The 19,208-nt window shown below is 42.8% G+C and overlaps 2 protein-coding genes across 3 annotated transcripts in view; one reads left to right on the top strand and one right to left on the bottom strand.

Moving 5' to 3' along the window:
* Positions 1–6,844, top strand: part of SEPTIN8 (septin 8) — a 35,551-nt gene extending 28,707 nt beyond the window's left edge. The window contains exon 10 of one of the 2 annotated variants that reach the window (XM_042014463.1): positions 5,793–6,844. In XM_042014463.1, the coding sequence (XP_041870397.1) occupies positions 5,793–5,847 (55 nt within the window). In that variant the 3' untranslated portion in view covers positions 5,848–6,844. Of the gene's footprint in view, positions 1–1,411; positions 4,271–5,792 lie in introns of those variants that run through there. The other variant, XM_042014464.1, reaches the window with a different exon arrangement.
* Positions 6,845–11,575: 4,731 nt separating this feature from the next.
* Positions 11,576–17,945, bottom strand: CCNI2 (cyclin I family member 2). The gene is given in 5 exon segments (XM_042014533.1): positions 11,576–11,743; positions 11,746–11,970; positions 12,819–13,049; positions 14,081–14,221; positions 17,934–17,945. Coding segments are annotated over 5 exon segments (777 nt in total).
* Between the last annotated feature and the right edge of the window lie 1,263 nt (positions 17,946–19,208).

Below are 19,208 nucleotides of genomic sequence, written 5' to 3'. Positions count from 1 at the left end.
TGTAAATATTGTTGTTTCAGCCACCTGACTGTGTAATGATAGACCAGGAATGGGACAAAGAAGTTTTGTCACCTGTGTTTTTAACACCCCAAATTGGGGGGTTATCCTACTTCCAATTCAAGACAGTCTCTAAGGAACAGTGGCTAGAGAGCAAAATAAGGAGCACTGTCATGCAAACTGGTAATTCTGCTATTGTGGCATTTTTTGTTACTTCCCCTTGCATGAAGGAGCTCAAGAGTCAGAACTATATTCTATCTAACCCAGAGCAGGCTGGTGGCAAGCCTCTTAATGATGGCAAGAAAAAAAGACCATGAAGAGTAGCAACACCCGAGTTTGTGCTTGACAGCACAGCGTTCAGCTTCACACTGCTGATGAGATCTTGTGGTCTGTCATTTCCCTGCTGTGAACTGCAGCACCAGAGGAGCTCATTCTGTGTACTGATCCTAAAAATTTGTTTTTTCCTGTGGAAGATAATGGGGTAGATTATTTGAGTATTTCTTTGGAATGTAAATGTATTGGTGCTAAAACCAAAGCACTCCCTTGTGCAGACTGCTCGACATACTCTGGGGCATAGCCCACCTCACACACAGAGTCCAAATGGCTTGTAAAATACCTTGCTGAAAATACGGTTTAATCTGAATTAGAAGCTGAATCCTAGGGCATTCTTGGGCCCAGGACTGCTTTGGGGAAGGTGAGCACAATGGTAACTTGTGCAAGGGATGCTGGTGGCAGGGATGGACTGTGAGCATGGGCCAAGAAATGCTGCAGCTTCCCCTCTGCTCCTTCTGGCTGCAGCAGAAAAAGTTTTCCTGCACTTTGCTGGGTTTAGCCCACCTTCAGATGTGAGTCTGGACCTTTCCTCTTCTGGGCAGTGATAGAAACAAGCTGTGGTCAGGAGCAGGACTGGGGGGCAGGTCAGTGGTGTGCAAAGGTCTGAGGGGCACCCACAGCTCTGCATGGTGAGGGACCCCACATGGTGCTGGGGGGACTCTAGCTCTGAAGCACAGCTAGAGGAGGTGCACCCATCACCAGGATGGTTTTGGATTGGGGTTTTTTTTATTGTTCTTTTCAAACCTGTGAGCTAGCTCAAAATACGGGGTTTTGGGATTTCTGCTCAAGTAAAATGTTTTGGAGAGCTAGTTGAACTCTTTATCATCCCTGGTTCAAGACAGTGTTCTTAGTAGCTTTGATAAGTAAAAAATGGTGATGGAAGAATTGCAGAAGTTGGGGGAAAGAGAAGTGGTTTTGGTGCTGAGCAGGCTGTGCCAGGCTGCTCTCGCCTGAAGTCTTCAGCTGCCCCAGCAGTTTGTCCTCCTCCTCCTTTTTTTGTTTTAACATATTTCGCTACACTTTGCTTTTGTTTGATTTTCATAACTTTAATTCATGCTTTTTTATGTTTTGTTTCTTTCAGTTAATGACACACAGGCTTTCAGGCCAAGAGTGGACTTGGTGCTTTCATGTGTTAAGTTGCTTGAGTTTCCCACCCTGTGACCCTTCTCATAACATTGTGTGAGTGGACCAAAGTGAAGGAGAAAATGAGCATCTCCAGTGATTGCAGTGTTCCAACCTGCTGTTTTCTTTTCAGAATTATTGGGAGGTTTGCAGCAAGTAACCTTACATGTACATTTTGTTAAACAAAGCCAACTAATCCCTCAAGTAAGATGTTTTGTTCTAAACCCAGTGATTGAGCAGCTGTGTATGAAGTGACTGTAACTGAACTCATCTTACCCACCAGCTAAATAATTGCTTTCTACTTTTTTTTTTTTTTTTTTAAATTGGCCAAGGTGACTGCTGGAGGTTCATCGACCTCCACTGTACATGCACAGTGAGAGGAGTGGTCTGAAGAATGCTGAAATGTTTATTTTTCTAACAAAATTCTCAAATAAGTTTTTAGAATGAGTAGAAAAACACAACACTTAGGCTTTCTGCAGGAATCTTAGTCAGAGTAACCCTCATTCCAGTAATTCTATATTTAATCCTGAATTACTCTAAACACTTTCTACATCATTTATAATATATATATATATATATATAAAAGGAAAGAGCGTGGTTAATAAAATTAATGGGACAATGTTTTGAATTTTCTTTACTGCTAAAGTAGAACATTTATAGAGAGGTTTTTCATAAGAGTTTGTTGTATAAAGTGGAACTACAGGATTTGTGTAACATTTCAATTGTCACTTACCAATGTATTTGCTGTTGTGGAAACTATTTAAGCCAACATCTTTACTTTTACTCTTTAACCTTAAGCCTAATATGTGCCTAATAAGGAGAATCCCCTGCTCTTGAGCTGTGCACTGTATTTATGCTGACAGGTTCTGTTCCTCTTAGAAGGTGCTTCTTTTGACAACTCCTCAGGCCTAGAAATCACAGCCTTGTTTTCCTGGGCAACTCAGCTTAGAAGACTAATTAGGATCAATATTAATTTTTTCCACTCAAACCATTTTGTGACTAGGCAGGGCAATAACTGAACAGAGAGTTACTGGCTATGTTGTCATGGAAAAATAGTTGGACCCAATTCCATCCATCCATCAGATCCTAGGCTAAATGAAAGGAAATATTTTATATTAGCCCTCCCATAGTATCTTTAGAGTTTATAAAAACACTGGCTGGCTAAGTTTTAGTTGTGAGTGTGTGCATTTTTATTTAGTTATTAATGTTACAGGATTTTTCTGTTATGTTTTTTGTTAAAGACTTGTCTTTAAGTTGTCAGGAAATTCCTGATGTGCCGTGCAGAGGGAGATGAAGGGCCTGGGTCTGAGCTGTTGCAGGGCAGTATTTTGCTGGATTCTGAGGTTCTTTAAATCTCATATCCCATTAAAGCAGCTTTTTTTTTTTTCCCCTTTCTAAATACATGCTCAGGTGTTAGACTGTGTTTTCTTATGGACACTGGCCTCTTTTGTCGATATACTGACTGTGTTACTTGATGCTTGTTGAAAAGAACCTCACAAAGATCTCATCGGTACCTTTTAGAATAGGCTTTTGTTGAAAGAATAAAAATTCAGCACTTGTTGGGAATCTGCTGAAAGCTGGACATTTAATTTTTAAGGCTGTGCCTCCAGGTTAGATGTATTTTAAAGAGTAACTATTGAAAATTAGGAGGGTTAGTGTTGTTTTCTCAAACATGTACAAGGAACCCAACCTTCTGTTACATGCAAGAAGACAATTCTGCCTCACCTCTGACTGCAGACCAATCATGAAGCAAATTATTTGTTATTAATCTTCCGCTAATGAGAGAGACTGTAGTGCACTAATTTCCTGAGAAAGCAATGCTCTTTGGTTCATTGTTTTGCTTCTCAAGGCCAATGCTGGGATAAAACAGTAACTGGTGGTACTGGTATGCACCCAGCTGCCTCACCAATGTGTTCCCAATCAATAGTTCTCTCCTGATCTCATGCTGCAGCCAGCAAGATCTATGCAAATGATTTCCTTCTGCCCTGGCTCATCAGAGATCAATTCTTTTTTTCCTAGAGTAACAGGTAGTTAAGAAAAATTATTACAACAAAGAGTAAAAATCTTCAAATCCATGGGCATTGTGGAAAAATTTACAGCATTTTCTGAAGAAGACATTCAGAATGTATGTGACAATATTTTAATGATGATGATTATTATATTACTTTGACTTTATGTTGTGACAGACATCCATTGTCCTTGTAGTTGCTTGTTCAACATCATAATCTCCCCAAGGGGACTCAGTCATATTTTTTTCCTGAGTTTTTGTCTTTTCCTTTTGGCTGAGACAAGATTTAAGTATTGTGGTATATAGAGTAGTTCTGTATCTTATTTTTATTTAACAAATTACAAACATGTTGTGATGCTAATCTCACCCAGTCTGAAGACTTACATCTTGTAGGCTAGAAAAAGGGAAAGAAAAACCCTTCAGAAATGATTGAAACCATTCAGTTACACACCTTTCAGCTGTTTTATACATTCATCTGCAAAAGATTGGTATTAGTGGTAAAAACTATCCAGTTTTTTATCATTTAAACATTTGCCATCCTGTATGTTGTCTGTTTTCTAATTTAAATTGTGTTTTGTGGGTCTCTGAGGGGGGTGTCATGCGTGGCTGTGGTGGCTGCCCCAGGGGTGAAGATGGGGGGGGATGTTTTGGAGCCATGGAGGCACCTTGGGGCCCTGCCTGGGGGACACATCCTTCTGGGATGTGCTGCATCTCTTTGCTTTGTCATTCCCAGCGTGGTTTGGTGTTTTTACTTCCTTTTCTTTCCACTCTGTACTTTTTTTCTTTTATTAAATCTCACATGTATTTTGAGGTTTTGTGGTGTCGTTTATTTAACGGTGCATTATTTTCTGTGCAATCTAGTAATTTTCTGTATTATCTGTCAAAATAATACTGTGTCATGATTTCAAGCTTACGAGTCACAGCCTGTCTTATGACTATTGGGAACATTTAAAAATATAATTAGCTGATTAATTGACAACTAGCTAATCATAGAGTGTGCAGAAATGTACTTCCTATGTAATCTGGGGAGAAATTCTAAGATATTAATCCAAAAGCCATCTGTGTTTGGGCAGAATGACTTTGAGCTTTGCTGAAAGAGGTGATTTAAAGGTAGGATGAAAAGGGAGCAGAGGTGGAGAGGTTTCCTGGTGGTGCATCCAAAGCTGTGTGTCTTGTCTGGAGAAGAACATTATACACTTAGGTCAAGGCCAACAAAAGAGCACAGTTTTAGTTTGGGGCTCTGCTTTCAGAGAGCTACTGAAGCTTTACCCGAAGATTTGTTCTCAGTGTCTGTTCTCTGGGCCATTGCTGTGTACCAAGTTATATTCACTCAGCTTTGGGTCCTTCTGGGGTTTATTTGGTATTGGACTGAGATCAGTGCTGCACTTCAGACACAGCCAATGTGAAGTTTGGCTGATGCACAGTGTTTACTGTAGCAGTGCTTCTGGTGGGAGGTTTTTCTGCAGCCCCAGCTTGAAGAACAAAACCAGGCTGGTGATCCTGGCTGCCTCTGAGAGCTTTTTAGGAATATGCATCTGGAAATCTTTTAGGCATAACCTTTAGTAGGGAATTAGTAGTTGATACCAAGTGGTTTGTATGAAATGTTTACATCCTTTTCTGTCCCAATACGTTTTAAAGCCAAATCTAGGAGACCAGAGAGGAGCACATGCATTCAGGTACATCTGAGTTCAGGGAATCGAAGGTAGTGGAGTAGCTGTTCCTTTTAAAGATGGGTGACCTGGTGATTCAGATGATGTGCGTTGGCAAGTGTCTTTCCAGAGGAGCAGTGTTAAGGGCATTCATTAATATTTGTGCAATGCTCCTAGAGATGCTTTGAGGAGAAGGAGAAATGCACAGGTTTGTTAGAGAAGCAGCTCGGCAATGAGGTAGGTGCTGCCCAGGCTTTGCAGTTCCAGAGCCGAAGGCCAGTGGCCAAGGCCCGGGAACATGGTGGTACTTTCTTTCAGGAGACAGCCCAAACCCAACCTTGTCCTCAGCTGTTCCACTGGGAGAAGTGTGCAGCTGTGAGGGATGGAATGAGGCAAGGACTGTGCAAAGCCACTGCTCCAGCTGTGTGTGCTAGTTGGCTGCTCCTGCAGGTCTCCATCACCTGGGATTTCTCATGTTCCATCAGCAGTCTTTTCTCATTAAAATTTTAAATCAATCCTCTGATTACCAGTTCCCAACAAGATGTTGGCAGCTATGAGAGCTTATCCAAGTTGCAATGGTTTAAACTCAAATGTCTGTACAATAGATTTGACCTTTCATGCTGTCTTTACTTAATGTAAATAACTGAAACTTAAACACTGATTCTCTTTTGTTCTTTCTATAGCTTTTTTAGTCTTCCCAGTGCGTACTCCATAACAACAGGAAGATATGTTAATTAGAAGATTTATTGAGGCCAAAACATCTCATGCAGAAGAAATTAATTGGTACTTACACCTTTAAGCTTGCAATATATTGCACAGAAGAGAATATGTAGCAAGGACTAAAATTCACCATGTCTTTTGATGGGGAAAATTTTGCTTAATCAGGTTTCTTGGTAAAGTTAAATCCAAGATACTTGCCAGAAGGTAAACTGCTAATTCAGGCTGCTGCATGGCTGGCGCTAAAACCAGAATGTTAATTTTGGGACTTTTACCCCAAGGGAGTTAACACTGACTGACTCCAGAGTGAAGAGGGACAAACCTGGGTTAGTGTGAGGAGCTTTCAGCTTTGCTGCTTGAACTGCCGCAGTAACAGGGTCCTGCAGGTCCTCTCCAGTCTGGTTTTGGGTTGTAACTGGGGAACCTGGTGTCCTTAACCTGTCATCCCTAGTCTGACATCCCTAATCTTTCAGCTGGAGTCTCACCTTTCATAGCAATAATTCTTCTGTGCAGCTTGCTTCTGTATACTTATGGGTTTTATAACCAAAATGCCCCAACCTTCATCTCTTTAGTTTTCTGAGGGCTGCACATGGTGCCTCACACCGTAACTCCTTCCCCAGAGCTCCCTGCCCACCTCCCACCTGCTCCTTCAGATAACTCTGCCTGGCCAGTCCAGTCTCTACTCATCCTGCTGGGATGTGATGGGTGAGGAGGGAACCATTTTAAAGTACAACTAAATGTTATCTATTAATGGAGGGGAAATAGTTTAAAACGGGAGACTCGGTGTTCCTGGTGTGAGTTCAGTGTTTGTAACAGACTGACTTCCCCTGACAAAAATACTTCTTTTAAAAAAAGGAAAGGGGGAAAACAAAGTGTGATGTCTGTGCCACCGGTAACTTCACACAGGAACAGGGAGAGGCCCCAGTTTCTTTGTTTTAAAGAACCTTGTAAATGAATCTCGGGAATGATCTGTACCAAAGTTGGGTTTAATAAAAACAAAACTGACTTGTTTAACAAACATCTGTTAAAACCATGGTTTGTACACCAGGTGTAACCAGAACAATGTCCTCTGTCCAAATTCCCAACCTTCTGTGATCCCAGTTTCCCCTTGTTAACTCTGTTGCCCTGTGATTGAAGTGTCATGTCCCCTGTGCACCCCTATGTCTTGGCAGTTGCTGTCCCCAGTCTCCCTCCCTTTTTCCAGGCTGCTGCTTTCCCCACTGCCCTGGTGCTGGGAGGGTAGGAGTGGCCAAAAGCCAGTCCTTGGCAGGAGATTTAAAGGAAGTCTCACCCTGTGCCCCTACCTTGTGCTGGGTGGTGTGACTGCAGTGGGACAAAGGTTGAGAACAGGGAGTGGGTGGATGTGACAGGAGCCCTCTGAAGCTTCTGCCGAGGACATTTTGTCTCTGTAACCCCCCAAGAGATGGAGAGGCTGGTGTAGAGGTGCTAACTGCCCCAGGCACTGAGTGCCTGTCCCTAGGATGTGTGGTACGTGACAGTCTCTGAACCCTCTGGATGCCCTTAGCATAAATTAGAACTAGGAAATAGATTGCAGCTGTAACAGGTATGTGGCCTGAAAAGGACTAAACTGGGCACGTAGAGAAGCTGGGGAGACTCCTGCCACTTGCAGGCATTAGGGATGAAACCCCATGACAAACATGTTCATCCCATGTTCTTCATCCCTGCCTGTTCCTGCTGCCTCAGTGGGCAGGGATGAGGCACCACTTGTGTCAGGAGAAGTGGGACCAGGTGGGAAGCACCAGGGTCTGACACAGCTGTGTCTTGCGGGCCAATGAATTCAGAGTTGGAAGTCCTCTTAGGAGGGCTCTGTCTGTCTCCATGTCTGTGATGCCCTGCACAGAATGGGGGAAAGCTGAGGTTGTGTCTGACCATCAGGCTGAGCTATGATACAGCCTTTGCTGCTGCTTTGATGACTGTTTTAAACTTGCTTGTGTTCCCTTTTGAGGCCAGCCACTCTAATTCCTTTGGCAAAGCTTTCATCCCGCTTATAGCTTTTGTCAAGTTAGATTCCCAGCTGGATAGGTTAATTGGGAATAGAAGTTTTTTGTTCTTTTTCCAAATTGCTTGGAAGATTTGATTAAGTTCAGTTTGTTGTGACCATAGTTGGGTCACCAGGGAGATTCCAGTTGCATGCCTTGCTGAGGAGGAATGGAAAGGGGCTCTGAGACCTGCTGGAAGTTAATGCATCTCTCCATCTCAGTGCACTTTTCTGTCTTCCTAAAGAATTGAACTGTAAGTACTGTTCAAATTGAATTAACACTAAAGTTAATTAGCAGGAGAAAAAACCCAGCAACTTTATAGATGCAGCCCCACAAATGAGGTATAACTATTGCATTACTCTTCCCTTTGCAGTTTTCTTGTCTCTTGATCAATTCTCTGACCACAGGAGTTCCTTTAATTGTGCAGCTGTGTAAATGAACTCTTCTCCTAGGTCATCACCTACCCTCCATAAGTAGTGACACCAAGTCAGGTTTATTGTCAGAAACACCCCAGTGAGTGCTGCCTTGAAATGGGGACGCTCTATCCTCACCTGTAATGGTGCCTGGGCGACTGCATGAGAGGTGACATGGTTCCTTTTGGTGGGGGTTATGAATGGGGGACATTGTGGTGGATGGGAGGATCTGAAATGCTTTGCTGTTTCCGTAGGTGGCTTAAAACAGCCACAGAAAACTGTTCAGTGGGTGCTTACCATAGGGGATTTTAGGTTTAATTGCAGCTTTGTTTACAAGGTAGTGGTAGCTTCAGGCATCTGGAAATCTGGCCTGAATTGAGGCAACAAGAAGAGGAGTCTGGGTTTGAGAGGTGTACCTCACCTGGGCCATGAACCCCAAGGGAAGGAACCTTACTAGGTCAGAGCTCTTTGAAAATACTGTATGAGCATTCTCTGTAATTTTCCTGGGAGTGAATATTCCCCAAAACAACAATCCTCACAGAGTTAGCCATAACCACATGAGACCTGTGCCAGCACTCACTGAATCTGGCACATTTTCACCAGTAACTGGTGTGTAGCAAATGGGATCCACAGTGGTGAGTTGAGCTGCAGTTGGAATAAACTTGTGTTTATTATAAATAAACAGGTGAGATGTCATCCTCTCTGAAACTGGCTGGGCAAAATAATTGTTCCTGTCACTGCTGTGTGTGGGGAGTGTTCATCTTGTCACTCATCACTTGTCCAGGCAGGGAGGGGAAAGGTATTAAAGCTTCCAACTCTGTTCTGCAAGAAAAAAAAGAGATTTGGTGCTGTTCTCACTATCCAAAAAGTGCTTTCTGTAACAAGAATGGTCCTGTGCAAGAGCAGCTCCTTCCTGTAGCTGGCAGCTCGTTCTTTGGGGTAGGAAGCTCCATTCTGAGTGATGGCAGGAATGCAAAGGTAAGTGACATTTTTAACCAGTTGGAGCCAAGACAAAAGTACTTGTTTGTCAATGGTAACTACAGTGCTGGAATAGGTGTGTGGGAGGGAGCTGTGATGCCAGAGAAGCAGCAGTGTGTCCTGGGAGTGCAGGTAGCCTCCAAGTGAACTGTTCTCATCCCAGTGTGGCATCTTGCACTCTGACTGGGAACATGGTGCCCTGATGGGCCTTCCAGCACTGCCTTTATCTTTTAGAATTAACTCCTGTTAATGTATACTTTTCAGTGCTGATCATAGAGATCTGCAGGGATTTTGAAAAGCAAGTTTGTTCATGGGTGTTAACACATCATCCAGCTTATAGGCAAGAACTATATACATAGGCTCAAAGCTGTGGGGAAAACCTGAGGTTATGATTATTGTGGTGTAAAGTTACAGCATGTTAATTACTGCGTGTACAACTTTTCTGCTGGCATTTCCACAGGTAAACGCAGCTGGTGACAATGCTTGAGATAGGGCAAATGGATGGGAGGGAAGCAGAGCCCATCACACAGCTCAGTTTTCTGCAGGGATCAGTGTGGGCATCACCTTTCAGCTGGGCTATTCCAGGGCCATAGAGAACAGGCAGACCAAGCTTATGTTTTATTTAGTGGAAACTGTAAAATACAACTCGCCTCCTCCCAAAAGCCAGGCAGTCAAGTCACAGCTTGTGAGAGAAAAGGAAGGTACTGCTCAGAAGGAGGGAAGAGCCCTACCATTAAATGAAAACCTCCCCTGTGATAGAATGAATAAATACCATGTCCCAAGCATGCTGCTGCCTGGCCCCCAAGTATGTGGGGACCTCACAAACCTCATCTGGTCTAACCCAGCCCCAAGTCCTGCTCCTGCAGCACCCCCGGCCTGGTCAGAGCCCCTCCTCAGCACAGCATCCACAGCTTGAGGTAGCTTTGATCTGATTCATGGGAATTCTGTGGGTTTCACTGCAGGTTCAAGTCATGTCTGCTCACACATGCTATTTGCACTAAGTCTCCAATACTGGATGTTACTGGAACACTTGGGCATTTCCTTTGTGGTTTAAAGAGCAGCATGGCTTTCTCCCTGCACACACAGAGCTCACTGTGTTCTCAGAACCCAATCTGGCAAATTTAACACTTGAGAAAAGTGTGAGCAGCTGCTCAGCACATAGGTCCTGCAAGGCTGGCATTCAGGAATTCCTCTCCTACAAGATAAGACAATGAGGAAGGGGGGACAAGGCCAGAAACTTTCTTCTTGCACTGATGAGCTCTGCTGTTACATAGCATGAGGGTCTCCTTGCTCCTATCCCGTCTCTGTCTCAAAGTTATTTTTCCCATGTCATTACATGAGACACCTGCTCAGTATTTAGCCTGTGCCAGTCCATATGAAACCCCCTCCTGTTTGTGACAGGATGGCAGGTGTGGTGCTGTTACCCATCCCGTACTGGCTGGATTATACCTTCAAGCTAGGGTAACAATCACCTAAAAATGCCTATTGTTTAAAGCAAAACCCCCACAAATTTTAAAAGGATGTGTGAGGCTGGTTTTTAAAAGTGTAAGAGTGGTTTAATCTGACCTTTGTGAAACCACTTTGCTATGAAGATTAAGCAGTTTGTAAGAAATAATGTGGTTGTAGTGGTGGAGGGGAAATAAAGGCATTTTGTGTTGCCTAGTCTGGTAAGACAGCATAAATGTTAAAAACCCTGAGCAGCACATGCTGGTTGGTAAGAGCCCAAGGCAATGGTGATTGTAGACAAGAAGTGATTTCCCACATTTCATAGGAACTGTGATTGAGTCTGTAATGGTTTAACCAGGAAGAACCACAGATCCCAGACCCCTGGATTACAAGGTAAGGCCTTAAGGAAAACTGGAAGTTTGATTCAGGCTTTTCACTGGTGAATCAAAATGATGCTTGGCTCCATCTGAGAGCTCTTGCAGAGGCAGCAGTGGGGGCTGCCCATTCCTCGACAGCAGCTCCTGTTCAGGCTCCCATGGACCGAGTCAGATTAGCTCTAATGAGAGAACAATGGTGTGAGCTGGATGAAAGGCTCAATCTGTCAAACTTCATCATGGCTATTTTAAAAATAAACTCTGAGGCATTTGGTTCTCCGTGCAGTCTGTAGCTGCCTCCCTGGGTTGAAGGACTATGACCAAGTCCCTTCTCTCCCCAGCTTTCTGTCTTTACATAATGTTAAAACTGAGGGGTAGCACACACTGCTTGGGGAGGACATTAAAAAATAGACTGATAATACTAACTGTCTTTATCCTCTGAGAAGCACAGTGACACTTTTCCCCTGTTGTTTTGGCTGTTCTGTTTGCTGGGACCTGCTGGTTCTGCAGGTGCTGCTTCCAAGGCAATAATTTTCCACTAGTCCTTTTTGGGTGGCTGTAAGGGAGGGCAGGGGCAGCTCAGTTGAGGGCATGAGCCTCCTCTGTTCATCCTCCCAGCACTTACTTCCTCATCCTCACTGTGCAGGTGTCTGAATCCATCACAGCATTCTTCAGTCTCAATGGTTTGATCAGGAATTTGGGCTGTGTAGTGGGTGTGAAAGGTGCTGAAACAGGCTGGCTTACAGCGACCATCAACCTCCCTTCATGGGAACTCTTCCATTCAGAAGGGTGATGGCAAGGTAGCCTTGCCTTGGGATGGCCCTGCGCAGTTTGGCTGATGGGATAGAAAATATAAACAGCATTGGGTGGCTGCAAGCACATTAACTCTTGATCCACAAGCTCTTTGCAGTGGATTAATTCAGTGCTGTTCACCTGTAAAGAAAGATGCAGGTTTATTGTAAGTTCTGGATAAATGACTCTCTTGTCTGGCCACTGCTCCTGTCACTTTTTAATTAGGGGGAGGGCGGGGACAGGCTGCATACTTCAGTAGATGCATAGCAGCAATATGCTGTTGATCCTGATGGAAAACACTTACCCAGGAGTTCCTGGTAACTACTTCTGTAACTATTACTACTCCTTCTACTACACAGAAGGCAGGCAAGTGCTTCCTCTTTCCAGGAAACAACAGGCAGCAGGGACAGCAGGAGGCCAGGTTATTTCAGACAAATTCAAGACCTTAAATGGGTGGATGGCAAGCTGACATCCTGGGTCTTTAGCCCTGTAAGTGTGCTGTCTTAAAAGGCATGTGTTTTATGAAACTGGGGGAAAGCGTTAAAAAAAAAGGAAGAAAGAAAAAAATAGAGCTTGTCTTGAATCATTAGAAGTCAAACTGATTATATTTTAAGAGCAATGTGACTGTACTTACAAGTTTTCTTAATGTTCAGTGGGAGGCTGAGGAAACTGGGCAGATTTCTAGGTGCTCTCAGACTCTCCCATCATGAGAGAATTCCTCCTGGCTCAGGATGCAGGGAGCTATCTGTGGCCAAGAATTTGGAACCCTCCCTTCCCTGCCAAAGGGATGTCCTTCTTCCCAGTCCCACACCTGAGCTGCATTTTTGTTCCATTTTGTTAGCACCAGCAAGGTCTGCAGCAAAGGCAGAACCAGGACACAAGTCTCAGGAGCTGCTGAAGTGCAATATTGGCTGTAAATACACATAGCTTTATTCATTTATCATGTCCTGCCTTCAGGATTTGTGACCAAAGGCCATTTTGCTTCCTACCTGTGCTTTTTTTAGCAGATCAATAATAACAGGAAACCAACCAGGAGTTTGCCTCTCCAGCTCCAAGGTGATGATCACCAAAGCCAACGTGGAGCCCTTAAACTGCACGAGTTGGTGGCAGGCCATACAGTGCTGCAGCTGCTTGGTCAAGAGTGCAACGTGGAGGGAAGGATTCCTCTGAGGCAGTCTGGGTGGGAGATGGGGCCAGCTGGACATCACCATGGCGTGGAACTGCAGAGAAGATAAAGTGTACATATATATATATACACACACATATATATATATATGAAAAGAAAAGCAGAGGTTAGTGAAGTTTATATGTTTTCATGTCATCACCCAGAAGTACAGATGAATTTCATCTCATATCAGGAAACTTGAAGGCTTCCCCCACCTTTTTCTTTGTGTTTTGTGTTTGTACTTGCCAATCATTGAACTGTTTTTTTGAGCTGATAATGAATGTATGAGGCCTGTGTTTCCTAACAATTTCTGAGGCTTCTACATTATCCAGATTGCTGTCCAGGAGATTCAGTTCAGGATAGCAGCTCCAAATCCAGTAAAACCAGTAATACTGCACTCTGAATTTACTGAGGAAACAAGCACCTACAAAAGGCAGTTTTCACAATCAGCAGCCTAAAATGGCTTAATATTTGCACATAACCTTAAAAGAAAGGATCCAGGATGTGTTCATATCACATGAATTTTGCCTTACTAGCACATGATCGTTTCTTGAAGACAAAGGTTAATTGTTTATATTAAATGCTTAGTAACTGCAATGTGAACTAAGTGCCAGATCGGGGTAGTCTCATTGCATAAATGAATAATTAGTGGGATGAAAAGGAAAATGGTTTAAGAAAAAACCTGTGTGTGAAATGTAGCAAAACTCTGACAGCTTTCTATGTACAGTACTAATAGAAGGGAAATAGTTAGAAATATTTTTGCAGCCTGTATTTAAAAAAAATAAAGAAGGCATATGGTTGTGCATTATGAGAATCTTTTTAATGTCCATTCAGTTGTCCTTTAAAGATATGAGTAATTTTTTTGGAGCAATATAGGTTTTAAATAGTAGAAAACTAAAAAAATAAATTTAAAAAGAAAATTACTCTAATATTCTTTAAAAGACTTGCAGATAGGTAGAAATGGGTAGTTTGCCAAGCATCTTCTGAAGGATGTATGGGTGTGTGTGTGCACATCTGTGTTTTTTAGTCTTGTTTGATAAGGAGTTGTTTCTTTAAAGAAAAAAATTTGCAAAATGTAGTGCTTACAATGTTTAAGAAATCCATTGGTGTTGCTGTGTAAAGATCCCACTGAAGCTTATCCAGTATAATTTTTTCCATTCTCAAGATCTCAGCTGGAAAGTGTTTACACCTGCTTTGCACTGCTAATATCTGCACCGATGGTATTACCTGTAAAAAAATTTTTAAAAATTAAAAAAAAAATAAAAAAATAAAGAAACCAATGTCCTACACTGCTGCGTGTGCTTCTCTATATTGTGAAGGGATCTAGCAAGTTTAAACAAATTTATGTTAAGGAGAATGCTCATCCAGGAGACCTTGTTCCTAGGTACCTCCCATCCTAAGTGAAGAGTGGTCTCGGCTCACCCCAGGGCAGCTGCTGCAGACCCAGCCCACAGCAAGAATGATGCCCTGAGCCCCCTGGGTCACTGTGATCCTCCCCAATGTGGCATCAGTGATGCACCTTCCCTGCTACCATTAGTTTTGCTCAGAGGAAGCCTCCTGTCAGCCAGTTTTACAGGGCCTGCTGTGGTTGCCTTGTTTCCTGTGGTCATTGACTCAGCTTCTCCTTTGTAGTGGAGAGGAAAAGAACAATAACCTCAGTGTAAGGCCACCTAAGAAAGGCTGTGAAGAACATTTCACTACAGCAGTGGCTGTTTGAAGAGATGTGTATGTCTGACTCCAGCTCCTGGGTTTCTTCTTCTTTTGCAAAGCATAAGGAAGAAAAGAAGAGGAATGCAATCTGAAATGCTTTTGGCTACTGCTTGTAAATGCCTACAGCAGTCTATCACTGCATTTCTGCTGTGTAATTACACATTATCCTGTGAAATTTCTCACTGGCTGCTGACTTTACTTGCTCATCTTGAGGTGCAGACCTGAGTCAGTTCCTCACTGGGTTCAGAACACTGTTTTGGCTCCAAGCAAACTCATCTATTTAAAGCTTCCTCTGAAGAACCTCTGCTCTACTCTGTCACACCTGCTGTGCCCTCCCAGGAGCTATAGCATGGGAATTGCAGCCCTCTCATGTACATCTTGACTGTCCCCCCAGACTAAGCTCTACTGTGAGCCATGGATTCTGAAAGAGGAGAGAGGCAGGAGAGAAACACATCCATGACATAAACAAAAACAAGTTCTTCATCTGTAAATGTCACAATTCTTCAGAGCAACAATGAAACAGGCCTGAAAATGCTACTCTCACCCCTTAAGGACTACTTATGGTAAAAAAATTAACACTTTCCCATTATGTCCAAGTTGTTGAAAGACCTGGAAACATGAACAACTTTTAGTGTGTTTAAAATGAAACATACTGACTTCATCTTCATTGGTTTCTGCTGCAAGGACAAGGCAGGAAATTGCAATGCACTGCAGAAATTCTAATTGGGCCTGAAGGGAGAAGAAGAAAACGCTGAGTAAAGAAGAGAAAGAGTCTTGGGAGAAATAATTGTCATTCTATGATACATACACAAGTTTCAAACTTTCATTTAGGTTACAGTTGCTTCTGAATTAGTGTAGCTACAGAAGCTGGAAATAGGACAAGGAAATTCAAAGTGAAGCAGAATAAATCCTCTTATAGGTGCCATTTTTATTCATGTATTTCACAATTTTTAGACTATGCAATGTCACAGTATTTACATTGCACTGTTGCTCCTCTTCTCACTTTCAGCTATTGGTTCAGGTTGGACTTCAGGAAGAACTTCTTCATAGAAGGGGTTATTAAACATTGGAACAGGCTGCCTAGGGAGGTGGGGGAGTCACCGTCCCTGGAGGTGTTCAAGAAACTACTGGATGTGGCACTTAATACTATGGTTTAGTTGACAAGGCGGTGATCAGTGAAAGGTTGGACTTGATGATCTTAGAGGCCTTTTCCAACCTTAATGATTCTGTGATTCTATATGCCAGTATCTATTACCGCAGGCCTGGTTCCTACGGTATACCACTGTGTCCCGCAGCCATAGGGAGGAGGAGGAGAGAAGATCCAACAGGCAGGAACTGTGCAGCAAGATTGATTTATTTAATTATTTTACAAACACTTTTATAGACTTTTTTCTTCATAGTCTAATTGGACAACGGACCAGCCACCCCTTAGGGGTGATTGGCCAAAATCCTAAAACATCCATTATCAAAATATTTTCTACTATACCATAAACAAGACTTTCCAAGGTTGCAGGTGGCTTGGTTGTTTACATTCCCTGCTACCTCTTCTGTGAGAGAGAAAAATCTCTCACGGACTTAGAAAATAACAAGAAAATCCTCACTAACAGCATTTTTGTACCTACAAGTATCAACCTAAATAGAATTGGGAGCTGCAAGGCTCAGCTCAACTCCTACCTTTGCTGTAGCTTCAGTGGCAGAAAAGATCAGCCCCACAGTTTAATTAAAAATAGTAGTTTAAAGACAAGAATATTAAAAGTGATAATGTGAATAATTTCTGTTTAGCAGAGAAAACCAGATGAGTTCTTTGTACTTACCACAGCAGTTGGACTAAGTGCACATAAACAATTCTAATGAGGACTGTATGTCAGTGCAACCTCATCAAACACTCAAGTTCATATGTGTGTGTGTATATATATATATATGTATATATATTTGCTAAATGGCCTTCCCCAGCAACGACCCTGACTGCTCCCTAAATCTTCTACCAAACACAGTCCCTGCTTTGTCTATAAACTGATTACATGCTCCTTACACTCTCAGTCAGTAATCTATCCAGGGAAAAGCTGACAGAGATCTCTACCTTTACTGATGCCAGCAGCCTATTGAAGATGCTGGTGGCTAAGGCAAACGTTTCTGGGTAAAACTGGATCTGGGAGCTGATTTCTGCAATCCAGACAACTGCTTTTTTGTAACCCGACAGAGAGATACCTGTGCCCTTAGGGGAAGGAAAAGTTAGAAGAAAAATACAGTTAGTACTTTGATGATTTTGTTAACATATCTCCAAAGGAACACGAAAGTCTTTTTAAGTGCTCTAATTAGCATTTCAGATGGCTGGAGGCTTGAAATGAAGGAAGTTGTCGGTTGTGTCCACAGAGGTGAGGGAATGGGCACATTTTGGACCAGTTTAAAGCACTCACTCCTGTTGCCCATCCAGTCTGGCTCTAGGTGTGCTTACGCAGGCCTGGTACTGGATTGTACTGGAGCACTGAGTAGGGAAGCACCCAGCCTTCCCAAACAGAGCTCTTATAAACAAGGTCATGAGTGTGCTCGTTATTCCCACCCTGGGAAAACTGAAGCCTCGATGCAGCACATGTTCCACTCACCCAGCCTCAACAGAGAAACTGGAGTCAGGAGCAGGTTTTGATTTACTCTGCACGAGTTTTAACAGTCCTTGGATTTGCTAATTGTTGGGATCAGAAATAGGTTTGTGACTCCCCAAAGGTACATGACAAAATGTACTGAGCTTTTTCTTTCTTATATCTTATTTGAAGTTGCATTCAGGTGAGAGGGAGGACCTTGACTGCCATGACAATGGCACCCAGGAGCCGTGGAACACACCTGAACATTGTTGTAGGAGAAGTGAAAGGACCAAGCAGCTACACAGAACAGACAACACTAACCACCAACTTGTTTAATATTACTTATCACATTATCTGTTTCACTATTTTGCTTAATTTGGTAGTAAAAATACTTGGTAAAAAGTAGCATTTCTAGACTATTTCAAAAAAGAGACAAGGCTGTCAAGGCACTTCTGTGCATTCTTCCATGGTTCTGATGCACTTACAGAAACAGCCAAGAAAAACTGTTTGAATTGTACAAAGAGGCCATGGAGTCTTGTAGCTTCCTAAGGTAGCTTGGAATGGAATGGAACAGATGGAATTCACAGAATAGTGCTGAACACAATTAGAATGCCAAATTTGTGGTTTTACTGTTGATTGGCTGCTCTTACCTGCTCTACCATATTTCCCAAAACTACTACTGTTCTGACTGAGCCAGAACAAAATGCAAAGCCCCTGTTTTATACAAGACATCAATAAAATGAAAAATGGGACAAATACAGACTCTCCTCCTCCTCCATTCCTTGAGCCTAGTCCATGAGGGTTGACTTTTACATTCTGGTGAGTCAGATGGCATGACCAGCACTGCACCTCTGCAGGGTTCTTTAGAGAATTCCAAAGGGGACAGGGGAGGATACCTTCAGGGTGAGATTCTGGAAAACTGGCACTTTCCAAATCCTGGCCTCTCTGGCTAAGGCATTTTCCAGAAAAAAGGCAAGTTGTGAGCTCTCTATATGTCCAGGACACTTCATGGCAGCTGTTTGAGCCTGTTTCCTGATGGGAATCACTGACAAAAACAAACAAACAAACACACAAACAAACAAAATTATAAAACAACATCCGAGCTCCTTGTACTAAGTATGATTTCCTCTTTTGATGCCTTTCCAGCACTGAGAACTGAGGAGCAGCCACAGGACTGGTTTGTTTGCAGACAGAGCAATCCTGATATGCATTTTCCCTGGAAGTTCCCGATGAAAGAAAACATGTCAGATGGCTGAACAACACCACAGTCCAGCTTTTTCCCTCCTGTGCTGTGTAATGGCTTGAAAAACCTTGGGTCGAGCAGTCCAGATTACTCCATTTATCCTGTTTCACACATTTGGCTCTCCCATTTGCAGAGCTATTACATTGCAACCTGTTATCACCTGATTTCTGTTTCTGGCAAATAGAGGCTTATGGTTTCCATACAAAGGCTCAAAGATGACTGTTATTAGGAGGTTTATTCATTCCCAATTAAAACTTTTCTTCAGAGCAGTTTAATCTTTGGAGGTACCATTTTGGAAATCCCACTCTCCAGACCGACTAAGGAGAGTATTTACAGGACATAAACATGTCTGAATCATATCAGTACCAAGTGAGTGAGAACATCCAGCCTGAAACTATTTCAAGGCTTACATTTTTGTGTCTCTTTAACAACAGAAAAAAGATGTTACTATACATAAAATTCCTGCTTTTCTTTCCAAAGAGTGGTGAATGTGGGCTTCCTCACCGTTTTTTTTCTTGAAGCTTACACCATTATCTCAGCAGTTCCATTAAAAAACTCAAAGTGACACGAATCCTCTGGAAACCGCTCTCCGTTTCTAAAGCTGGAACTCCGTGATGCTTCCCTGAAAGCAGGAACCATATATGACTTTAACTTCGTCTGCCACTGGATGTCAGAGCATCCA

The sequence above is a fragment of the Corvus kubaryi genome, unplaced genomic scaffold (genome assembly GCF_017639235.1).
Source record: "Corvus kubaryi isolate FWS band 111438036 unplaced genomic scaffold, C.kubaryi_AGA036_p1.0 split2-37374, whole genome shotgun sequence".
Lineage (NCBI taxonomy): Eukaryota > Metazoa > Chordata > Aves > Passeriformes > Corvidae > Corvus > Corvus kubaryi.
The sequence above is the reverse complement of the archived record's forward strand: the minus strand, read 5'-3'. Positions and strand labels throughout refer to the sequence as shown.